Source organism: Oncorhynchus clarkii, chromosome 10 (genome assembly GCF_045791955.1).
Source record: "Oncorhynchus clarkii lewisi isolate Uvic-CL-2024 chromosome 10, UVic_Ocla_1.0, whole genome shotgun sequence".
Classification (NCBI taxonomy): Eukaryota; Metazoa; Chordata; class Actinopteri; order Salmoniformes; family Salmonidae; genus Oncorhynchus; species Oncorhynchus clarkii.
In genome coordinates, this window is record NC_092156.1 from 3,424,140 (window position 1) to 3,436,470 (window position 12,331).

Consider the following 12,331-nt stretch of genomic DNA (forward strand, 5'->3'; position numbering starts at 1 on the left):
TCTTCAATGGGGGAGACACCCTAGACCCAAACTGTTATAAACCTATATCCAATCTTCCCTGCCTTTCTAAAATCTTCGAAAGCCAAGTTAATAAACAGATCACCGGCCATTTCAAATCCCACCATACCTTCTCCGCTATGCAATCTGGTTTCCGAGCTGGTCATGGGTGCACCTCAGCCACACTCAAGGTCCTAAACGATATCATAACAGCCGTCTTCATCGACCTGGCCAAGGCTTTCGACTCTGTCAATCACCGCATTCTTATCGGCAGACTCAACAGCCTTGGCTTCTCAAATGATTGTCTCACCTGGTTCACCAACTACTTCTCAGATAGAGTTCAGTGTGTCAAACCGGAGGGCCTGTTGTCCGGATCTCTGGCAGCCTCTATGGGGGTGCCACAGGATTCCATCCTCCAGGCCGACTCTTTTCTCTGTATATATCAATGGCGTTGCTCTTGCTGCTACGCAGATGACATCATTCTGTATACATGGTGTCGGCCCTTCTTTGTACACTGTGTTAACTAACCTCCAGATGAGCTTCAATGCCATACAACACTCCTTCCGTGGCCTCCAACTGCTTTTAAATGCTAGTAAAACTAAGTGCATGCTCTTCAACCGATCGCTGCCCGCACCCTCCCGCCCGACTACTCTGGACGGTTCTGACCTAGAATATGTGGACAACTACAAATACCTAGGAATCGCCTTCCTATTTCGCAAAACAAAGCCTCTTTTACACGTCTCCAAATATACCCTCATAAAACTGACCAATCCTTGACTTCGGGCGATGTAATTTACATAATAGCCTCCAACACTCTACTCAGCAAACTGGATGCAGTCTATCACAGTGCAATCCGTTTTGTCACCAAAGCCCCATATACCACCCACCCACCACTGCAACCTGTATGCTCTCGTTGGCTGGCCCTCACTACATATCCGTTGCCAAAACCACTGGCTTCAGGTCATCTATAAGTCTTTGCTAGGTAAAGACCCACCTTACAGTGCCTTGCGAAAGTATTCGGCCCCCTTGAACTTTGCGACCTTTTGCCACATTTCAGGCTTCAAACATAAAGATATAAAACTGTATTTTTTTGTGAAGAATCAACAACAAGTGGGACACAATCATGAAGTGGAACGACATTTATTGGATATTTAAAACTTTTTTAATAAATCAAAAACTGAAAAATTGGGTGTGCAAAATTATTCAGCCCCCTTAAGTTAATACTTTGTAGTGCCACCTTTTGCTGCGATTACAGCTGTAAGTCGCTTGGGGTATGTCTCTATCAGTTTTGCACATCGAGAGACTGAAATTTAAGCATCAGCTGTCAGAGCAGCTTACCGATCACTGTACCTGTACACAGCCAATCTGTAAATAGCACACCCAACTACCTCATCCCCATATTATTACTTACCCTCTTGCTCGTTCGCACCCCAGTATCTCTACTTGCACATCATCATCTGCACATCTATCACTCCAGTGTTAATGCTAAACTGTAATTATTTCCGCCTCTAGGGCCTATTTATTGCCTTACCTCCCTAATCTTACTACATCTACTCTTCTACATTTGTACAAAGATGTTTCTATGTATTTTTCTTTTCTACTGTATTATTGACTGTTTGTTTGTTTATGTGTAACTCTGTGTTGTTGTTTGTGTCACACTGCTTTGCTTTATCTTGACCAGGTCTCAGTTGTAAATGAGAACTTGTTCTCAACTGGCCTACCTGGTTAAATTAAACATAGGGAATAGGGCTCTGGTTAACAGTAGTACACTACATAGGGAATAGGGCTCTGGTCAACAGTAGTACACTACATAGGGAATAGGGCTCTGGTCAGCAGTAGTACACTACATAGGGAATAGCACTCTGGTACACTACAAGGACGAAAGGAACGAACCCTAACACTAGCTAGCTACATGTCTACAAAAGAGTCCACTCTAATTTTGACAAAGTATTCTCATTTCAAGTTAGTGTACTTTTAGCTAGCGAGCTAACGTTAGCTGGATGGTTGCATTCATTGGTGACCTAGCTTGCTATCTAGTTACATTTCTTAACAAAAGATTCCCGTCTTAGTGTGCCGGAGCGCAGAATAACTGATGAATCTTTGAACGCTCAACGTTGAATATGTTCGGTGTCAGTAAACGTCGGCAACAAAGTGTAATTCAATTGTTGCCAGCAGCACAGTTGCAGTCACCAACACTCTGGATAACATGAAAACAGCCAAACAGCTCTGCTAGGGGGAGTAAAATGGTCAGAGTGAGGTGTCCTCTCATTATGTGTCTGGAAGTAGCTAGCCAATGTTAGCCAGTTAGCTTGGGTGCTTGACTGTCGTTGTGAGGTCAGAGCTTTTGGAAAAACCCTACTAATTGGCCAGAGCGTCCAGTGTGCGATCTGAACGCGAAACGCTCTGAATTTACGAACGGACAATCTGACAGTACAGTTGCAGTCACCAACGCTCTGGATAACATAACAGCCTAACCAGCTCTGCTAGGGTGAGTAATGTTCAGTTAGCTGCTCTCTCTCTCTCAGATCTCTGGATGTAGCTGGCAAGTTAGAACAGAACGCACGGATCAACCCTTAAAGAGATGGGTGGGGCTAAGGCTTAAGAGGGTGTGAACCATGCTGAATGGGTGTGGTCTAAGGCTTAAGAGGGTGTGAACCATGCTGAATGGGTGGGGTTATGGCTTAAGAGGGCGTGAACAATGCTGAATGGGCGGAGACAAAGAAGAGTTCTCCAATAGTAGAAGAAAAACATTGAAAGACGGTTTTCTCAAAAGGGATTTTACAAGTTCATCAACTTTCAAATCAGAATTACTTTCCCATTGTTTCCTCAAATGCTGTGTATGACCATTTTGTAGCTCTGAGTCTCTACTTTTATACAATGTAAAAAAAAAGAGAAATTCAAATGTTGATACATAAGACGGAATCTAGGTCGTGAGTCACAAATGTCTAGCCAACAGAGGAGAGGAGCTGTTCAGCGGAGCTAGCCAACAACACAGCTAACATGACAACTTCAAATTGAAGCTGGAAAGACGGCAAACTAGCTGCAATTCGTTTCATTTGACCTTTTTTCAACTGACATTTCTTTATATATATACAGTGCCTTGCGAAAGTATTCGGCCCCCTTGAACTTTGCGACCTTTTGCCACATTTCAGGCTTCAAACATAAAGATATAAAACTGTATTTTTTTGTGAAGAATCAACAACAAGTGGGACACAATCATGAAGTGGAACGACATTTATTGGATATTTCAAACTTTTTTAACAAATCAAAAACTGAAAAATTGGGCGTGCAAAATTATTCAGCCCCTTTACTTTCAGTGCAGCAAACTCTCTCCAGAAGTTCAGTGAGGATCTCTGAATGATCCAATGTTGACCTAAATGACTAATGATGATAAATACAATCCACCTGTGTGTAATCAAGTCTCTGTATAAATGCACCTGCACTGTGATAGTCTCAGAGGTCCGTTAAAAGCGCAGAGAGCATCATGAAGAACAAGGAACACACCAGGCAGGTCCGAGATACTGTTGTGAAGAAGTTTAAAGCCGGATTTAGATACAAAAAGATTTCCCAAGCTTTAAACATCCCAAGGAGCACTGTGCAAGCGATAATATTGAAATGGAAGGAGTATCAGACCACTGCAAATCTACCAAGACCTGGCCGTCCCTCTAAACTTTCAGCTCATACAAGGAGAAGACTGATCAGAGATGCAGCCAAGAGGCCCATGATCACTCTGGATGAACTGCAGAGATCTACAACTGAGGTGGGAGACTCTGTCCATAGGACAACAATCAGTCGTATATTGCACAAATCTTTGCCTTTATGGAAGAGTGGCAAGAAGAAAGCAATTTCTTAAAGATATCCATAAAAAGTGTTGTTTAAAGTTTGCCACAAGCCACCTGGGAGACACACCAAACATGTGGAAGAAGGTGCTCTGGTCAGATGAAACCAAAATTGAACTTTTTGGCAACAATGCAAAACGTTATGTTTGGCGTAAAAGCAACACAGCTGAACACACCATCCCCACTGTCAAACATGGTGGTGGCAGCATCATGGTTTGGGCCTGCTTTTCTTCAGCAGGGACAGGGAAGATGGTTAAAATTGATGGGAAGATGGATGGAGCCAAATACAGGACCATTCTGGAAGAAAACCTGATGGAGTCTGCAAAAGACCTGAGACTGGGACGGAGATTTGTCTTCCAACAAGACAATGATCCAAAACATAAAGCAAAATCTACAATGGAATGGTTCAAAAATAAACATATCCAGGTGTTAGAATGGCCAAGTCAAAGTCCAGACCAATCGAGAATCTGTGGAAAGAACTGAAAACTGCTGTTCACAAATGCTCTCCATCCAACCTCACTGAGCTCGAGCTGTTTTGCAAGGAGGAATGGGAAAAAATTTCAGTCTCTCGATGTGCAAAACTGATAGAGACATACCCCAAGCGACTTACAGCTGTAATCGCAGCAAAAGGTGGCGCTACAAAGTATTAACTTAAGGGGGCTGAATAATTTTGCACGCCCAATTTTTCAGTTTTTGATTTGTTAAAAAAGTTTGAAATATCCAATAAATGTCGTTCCACTTCATGATTGTGTCCCACTTGTTGTTGATTCTTCACAAAAAAATACAGTTTTATATCTTTATGTTTGAAGCTTGAAATGTGGCAAAAGGTCGCAAAGTTCAAGGGGGCCAAATACTTTCGCAAGGCACTGTATATATATATATATATATATCCATAAAAATAATGCCAGCTGATTCATGATTTCAATTGGCTGAGAAACGCTGCCTGCCTCTCTCTCTCTCTCGTCCTGATCACTACACGTTCATTACTATGGGACAGTTGGAGATAGAATTTGAATATTGAAACAATGTTGCAAACGTCAGGAGACAGACAGGCAAGGTTTATACAAATCTTGAAAACTAGTTGCTTGTCTAAAAGAAATGTGAGATAATGTCTAGATGCTTTTTATAGTGGCGATCAAGTTTATAAATTGCCTGGCTGGGCAGATGAGACAGTGGATTGCAGCAGTCAGATGGAACAGAGTAAAAAGGCATTTTAACGTCATAGATTTAGCCGGTGGAAACTTCTGGAATAGTCACCGGCTGGAATGCGGTTTTTAACCAATCAGCATTCAGGTTCAGACCCGTTTGTATAATAGATTCTTCTCACACAGTCACATGTTCATGTTGTTTATTAAAAACCTTTTTTCATTCAAATGACAACCAATTGTTAGGTCCAGGTAGTCACAACAATACTTTTAAACTGGAAGAACTTCTCCCTCAAGATTATTATAAATTACTGTTGAATGACCAAGACTGTTATTATGAATTACTGTTGAATGCATATTATGAATTACTAAATGACCAATACCTCCAGTATGTCCAATCGAGACGATTGTTGTTTTTAAATCACTGATGAAGGATTTTGAGGCTGATTCCCTGACCTGTCAATGTCTTTAATTTGCTGTTTTATGATTTGGTGAATTCTATGGTTTTTACTAGATTACTTGTAGTTTTTCATGTTGTCTGTCTATATTTTTATTTTTTTTATGACTTGGTGCTGCCTATCTTGGCCAGGACGCTCTTGAAAAAGAGATTTTAATCTCAATGAGCCCTTCCTGGTTAAATAAATACAAATAAATAGATGGGTGTTTGTTAAATTGTGATTTTAATGAATGGCGCCAATTTAGAGCGTCAGTTTCTTTTTCCTGTGAGAGAGGAGAGGTTTTTAGACGAGCAGCTGGAAAGGGCGTGGCTCCGTGAGCAACCAGAACCATTTCAAACTACTCAACTCCGCCCACATACTCTGGTGTGTGTGTGTGTGTGTGTGTGTGTGTGTGTGTGTGTGTGTGTGTGTGTAGCATGGTTTAGCCCTACCTTGTACCCGGGACCCAGTTGATGTATGGCGAAGATCTGAGCGGGGTTGAGAGCCTCACTGAACACGTAGATGGCTCCCAGCTGACCACAGAACACCCTGTTAGCATCTGCCGTCTCTGACGAACCTAGAAAACACTTATCATAACTCTGTAGAGAGAGAGAGAGGTGGGGAGGGAGAGAGATGGAGGGAGAGAGATGGAGGGAGGGAGAGAGATGGAGAGAGGGAAGGAGGGAGGTATTGGTCATTTAGTAATTCATAATATGCATTCAACAGTAATTCATAATAACAGTCTTGGTCATTCAACAGTAATTTATAATAATCTTGAGGGAGAAGTCCAGATATGATCAAAACACAAACACACACACACACACACACACACAGAGAGAGACACACACACACACACACACACACACACACACACACACACACACACACACACACACACACACACACACACACACACACACACACACACACACACACACACACACACACACACACACACACACACAGAGAGAGAGACACACACACACACATACACACACACACACACACAGGTGTATGATGCTTCGCCCAGGCATCACTAATCAACTCGTAAGGAAGATCAAACGATCCTTCATCACACGATCCACAGACACCCAACAGAATAAATCCTTGATCACAGAGACACCTGGTAACCTGAAGTTGCAGCAAACTGTACACGTCCACAGGATGTAGAGATGTACATGTACATTCTGTTAATGTCCTGTCATACACCCCCAGATGCTACGTCACAGACACAGGATACGCCACAATAATTCATTTCATGTTAGTAAGACTCTCTTACCCAGAGTGACATGCAGGAGCAATTTGGCTTGTGCCTTGCTCAAAGGGCCCATCGACAGATTCTTCACGTAGTCGGCTCTGGGATTCAAACCAGCAAGCGTTTTTTTTTTTTTACCACTAGCCCAACGCTCTTAACCACTAGGCTAACCTGCCACCCCATATCCCCTTTCTCCTGAAGTTTACACTACTACACACAACTCTAAAAGCATTGGATTGAAGGCGGCTCGGGGAGATGGAAAGGGGGGGGTATTTCTTACGTCGTTGGTGTTGACGTGCCAGGCCATGTCACCGTAAGAGACCAGCTGACCGTTGACATAGCAACGGATCTCACTGTTCCTCCAGCGATTGTAGATGTGGACGATGCTGATCATGTACCACTGAAACACAGAGAGGGGGGGTTAGAGAGGGTTAGAGGGGATTAGAGAGGGTTAGAGGGGGTTCGAGAGGGTTAGAGAGGGTTAGAGGGGGCTAGAGAGGGTTAGAGAGGGTTAGAAGAGGGTTAGAAGAGGGTTAGAAGAGGGTTAGAGAGGGTTAGAGGGGGCTAGAGAGGGTTGTAGAGGGTTAGAGGGGGCTAGAGAGGGTTAGAAGAGGGTTAGATAGGGTTAGATAGGGTTAGAGGGGGCTAGAGATGGTTAGAGAGGGTTAGAGGGGGCTAGAGGGGGCTAGAGAGGGTTAGAGAGGGTTAGAAGAGGGTTAGAGAGGGATAGAGAGGGTTAGAGAGGTTAGAGGGGGTTAGAGGGTGTTAGAAGAGGGTTAGAGGGGTTTAGAGATGGTTAGAGGGGGCTAGAGAGGGTTAGAGAGGGTTAGAAGAGGGTTAGAAGAGGGTTAGAGGGTTAGAGAGGGTTAGAGAGGGTTAGAGGGGGTTAGAGGGGGTTAGATAGGGTTCGAGAGGGTTATAGGGGGTTAGAGAGGGTTAGAGGGGAGGTTAGAGAGAGTTAGAGAGGGTTAGAAGAGGGTTAGGGAGGGTTAGAAGAGGGTTATGATTTAGTTATAGAGGGTTAGAGGGGGTTAGAGGAGGTTAGAGAGGGTTGACGAGGGTTAGAGAGGGTTAGAAGGGGCTAGAGAGGGGTTAGAGAGGGTTTGAGAGGGTTCGAGAAGGTTCGAGAGGGTTCGAGGGGGTTAGAAAACGTTAGAGGGGGTTAGAGAGGGTTAGAGGGGGTTAGAGAGGGTTAGAGAGAGTTAGAAGAGGGTTAGAAGAGGGGTATGATTTGATTTGGTTATAGAGGGTTAGAGAGGGTTTAGAGAGGGGGTGGGTGTGTTAAACCTGCATGCCTGCAAAATGTAAATACACCTCCAAACTGTCACATTACGACTAGGGCTGAGGATACAGGATACAGGGCTGAGGATACAGGATACAGGGCTGAGGATACAGGATACAGGGCTGACGTTACAGGCTACAGGGCTAAGGATACAGGGCTGAGGATACAGGGCTAAGGATACAGGTTACAGGGCTGAGGATACAGGTTACAGGGCTGAGGATACAGGTTACAGGGCTGAGGATACAGGTTACAGGGCTGACGATACAGGATACAGGGCTGAGGATACAGGATACAGGGCTGAGGATACAGGATACAGGGCTGAGGATACAGGTTACAGGGCTGAGGATACAGGATACAGGGCTGAGGATACAGGTTACAGGGCTGACGTTACAGGCTACAGGGCTAAGGATACAGGGCTAAGGATACAGGTTACAGGGCTGAGGATACAGGTTACAGGGCTGAGGATACAGGATACAGGGTTGACGTTACAGGCTACAGGGCTAAGGATACAGGTTACAGGGCTGAGGATACAGGGCTGAGGATACAGGTTACAGGGCTGAGGATACAGGGCTAAGGATACAGGGCTGAGGATACAGGTTATAGGGTTGAGGATACAGGGATAAGGATACAGGGCTGAGGATACAGGGATGAGGATACAGAATACATGGCTGAGGATACAGGTTACAGGGCTGAGGATACAGGACACAGGGCTGAGGATAAAGGTCTAAGGATACAGGGCTGAGGATACAGGTTACAGGGCTGAGGATACAGGACACAGGGCTGAGGATAAAGGGCTAAGGATACAGGGCTGAGGATACAGGTTACAGGGCTGAGGTTACAGGGCTGAGAACACAGGTTACAGGGCTGAGGACACAGGTTACAGCACTGATGATACAGGGCTGAGGATACAGGATACAGGGCTGATGATACAGGTTACAGGGCTGAGGACACAGGTTACATGGCTGAGGTTACAGGTTACAGGGCTGAGGATACAGGTTACAGGGCTGAGGTTACAGGGCTGAGGATACAGGTTACAGGGCTGAGGATACAGGGCTGAGGATACAGGATACAGGGCTGACGTTACAGGTTACAGGGCTGAGGATACAGGGCTGAGGATACATGTTACAGGGCTAAGGATACAGGGCTGAGGATACAGGTTACAGGGCTAAGGATACAGGGCTGAGGATACAGGTTACAGGGCTAAGGATACAGGTTACAGGGCTGAGGATACAGGGATGCGGATACAGGTTACAGGGCTGAGGTTACAGGTTACAGGGCTGAGGATACAGGGATGATGATACAGGTTACAGGGCTGAGGATACAGGTTACAGGGCTGAGGATACAGGTTACAGGGCTGAGGATACAGGTTACAGGGCTGATATTTCAGGTTTCAGGGCTGAGGTTACAGGGCTGAGGATACAGGTTACAGGGCTGAGGATACAGGTTACAGGGCTGAGGATACAGGTTACAGGGCTGATATTTCAGGTTTCAGGGCTGATATTTCAGGTTTCAGGGCTGATATTTCAGGTTACAGGGCTGATATTTCAGGTTACAGGGCACAGATTTTGGAGTTTTGGTGACTGGGGGGCAGTATTGAGTAGCTTGGATGAATAAGGTGCCCAGAGTAAACTGCCTGCTACTCTGTCCCAGATGCTAATTATTAGTAGATTTGGATAGAAAACACTCTGAAGTTTCTAAAACTGTATGAATGATGTCTGTGAGTATAACAGAACTCATATGGCAGGCAAAAACCTGAGAAAAAATCCAACCAGGAAGTGGGAAATCTGAGGTTTGTAGTTTTTCAACTCATTCCCTATCCAAGATACATTGTCTATGGGGTCAAATTGCACTTCCTAAGGCTTCCACTAGATGTCAACAGTCTTTAGAACGTTGTTTCAGGCTTCTACTGTGAGGTGGGGGCAAATGAGAGTGGATTGAGCCAGGTGTCTGGCAGAGTGCCACAGGCTATGAGGCACGGTCACGAGAGAGTTAGCTCTCGTTCCATTGCTTTTCTACAGACATAGGAATTCTCCTGTTGGAACATTATTGAACATTTATGATAAAAACATCCTAAAGATTGATTCTATACTTAGTTTGACAAGTTTCTACGAGGAGGTTCTACAGGGGGTTAGAGAGGGTTAGAGAGGGGAGAGGGGAGGGAGGAGAGGGGAGGGAGAGGGGAAGAGGAGAGGGAGGGAGGATAGGTGGAAGAGGAGAAGGAGGGAGGATAGGGGGAAGAGGAGAGGGAGGAGAGGGGAGGGAGAGGGGAAGAGGAGAGGGAGGGAGGATAGGTGGAAGAGGAGAGGGAGGAAGGATAGGGGGAAGAGGGAGGAGAGGGGGAAGAGGAGAGGGAGGGGTGAAGAGGAGAGGGATGGGAGGGAGGGAGGGGAAAGAGGAGAGGGAGGAGAGGGGGAGGGGGAGGGGGAGAAGGAGGAGAGGGGAAGGGAGAGGAGAGGAGAGGAGAGGATTTTGCTGGTGTCTACAAAGCTGTTTCTGGGTGAGGATTGTGTAAACACACTCAGATGGCAGACTTCCCTCATGAGTGGTGCTGAGTTGGCATGCTGTGTGTGTGTGTGTGTGTGTGTGTGTGTGTGTGTGTGTGTGTGTGTGTGTGTGTGTGTGTGTGTGTGTGTGTGTGTGTGTGTGTGTGTGTGTGTGCGTGCATGTGTGTGTGTGTGTGTGTGTGTGTGTGTGTAGCAGCAGGATAGTGCTGACGTGTGATTGAGATGTTCAGGTCTTATCTCCTCCCATCACTACTCAGGCAGCATCACAAATGGCACAACTTAACAGGGTTCCATAGGACTCTGGTCTAAAGTAGTGCACTATATAGGGAATAGGGTTCCATAGGGCTCTGGTCTAAAGTAGTGCACTATATAGGGAATAGGGTGCCAATTGGGACATTAGTTGTGTGCAGTGCCTACCTTGCGGGGTTGAAAGTCGTACTTCACACAGTGTTGGAAGCCTTTCCCCTTGGACTTCAGGGATGTCACGATCAGACAGTTACCCACAAAGTGAGCTGAGTAGCCAATACCTTTACTGGTTCGAAAACTAGAGAGGAGAGGAGGAGGGGAGGGGAGGAGAGGAGGAGAGGAGAGAGAGGAGGGGAGAGGGGAGAGGGAGGGGAGGGGAGGAGAGGAGAGAGAGGAGAGAGAGGAGAGGGGAGAGGGAGAGGGAGAGGGAGGGAAGGGGAGGAGAAGAGAGGAGGAGGGAGAGAGAGAGAGGAGAGGTAGGGGAGGGGAGGGGAGGAGAGAGAGGAGGGAGAGAGAGAGAGGAGAGGGAGGGGAGGAGAGAGAGGAGAGAGAGGGGAGGAGGAGAGGAGATGAGAGGAGAGGAGAGGAGAGGAGAGGAGAGGAGAGGAGAGGAGAGGGGGAGAGAGGAGAGGAGAGGGAGGGGAGGGGGAGAGGGGATGAGAGAGGGGATGAGAGAGAGGGGGGGGGAGAGAGGGGAGGAAAGGGGAGAAGAGGAGAGGGGAGGAGAGGAGAGAGGGAAGGGGGAGAGAGGGGAGGAGAGAGGGGAGGGGGAGGAGAGGGGAAAGGAGGAGAGGGGAGGGGAGAGGGTAGGAGAGAGGCGAGGAGAGGTTAAGGGAGGGGAAAAGAGGGGCGGCGAGAAGAGGGAGGGGAGGGGAGAGGAGGAGAGGAGAGAGGAGAGGAGGAGAGGAGAGAGGAGAGGGGAGGAGGGGGGGGGGAGAAAACATTACGTAAACAGTATTTTCATGATAAACCTCCTCTTTTTGATATTATATCAGCAGACAGCTGAGCTCAACCAAGTATCTTTGTCCAATCAAGTTACACCATCCCCCAAACCATAAAACACATCATCATCCCTGTCGGGTTCAGATGAAACAGGAGGTCATCAAGAGGTCATGTTAAGACAGCCCAACACTAGTATCCGCCCCCATCTAGACCTTCAGCACACTTCAAACAGGCCTCCATCTACATCTGTGTCAAGTCAATTCCCACTGCGTATACAGCCAGTGTATTTCTGTGTTGTCTCCAGGGGTGGTGTGGAGGCCCGTCTCAGACAGGGGGATAAAGTAGGAGCTGCTGGGGAAGGGTGATAAGGCTCTGGGGTTATCAGTCAGGCCACAGCAGGGCCTCCCCTCCATCTCTCCACCCCCTCCTCTCCATTCCCACACAGCAGCTCTCTCTACCCTTCTCAGAGAGCTCAGCTGTCACCATGACAATGGGTGGTTGCCAGGGAGACGGGATTACAAGCACTCTCCCGGCGGCAGTCAGGGCTCATCCCCTGTGATGATGTCATCTGGAGCAGGTAATGCTGGGATACGGAACACAAATCAATGTTCCGTTCTATCTTTTACAGAGTTTAGATTTACAGGCTTCAAAATGGCAGCCATCTCTTCATGGAACACGGAATAT

At 46.6% G+C, this 12,331-nt stretch overlaps 1 protein-coding gene across 1 annotated transcript in view; it reads right to left on the reverse strand.

Annotated features, from left to right (window-relative positions):
* The window catches only part of LOC139417919 (neurobeachin-like), a 278,963-nt gene that overhangs the window by 163,219 nt on the left and 103,413 nt on the right, over nucleotides 1-12,331 (reverse strand). Inside the window, exons 7-9 of the mRNA XM_071166910.1 lie at nucleotides 10,877-11,003; nucleotides 6,954-7,073; nucleotides 5,871-6,017 (exon numbers count right to left, since the gene is read on the reverse strand). Coding sequence (XP_071023011.1) covers nucleotides 5,871-6,017; nucleotides 6,954-7,073; nucleotides 10,877-11,003 — 394 coding nt within the window. The remainder of the gene's footprint in view (nucleotides 1-5,870; nucleotides 6,018-6,953; nucleotides 7,074-10,876; nucleotides 11,004-12,331) is intronic.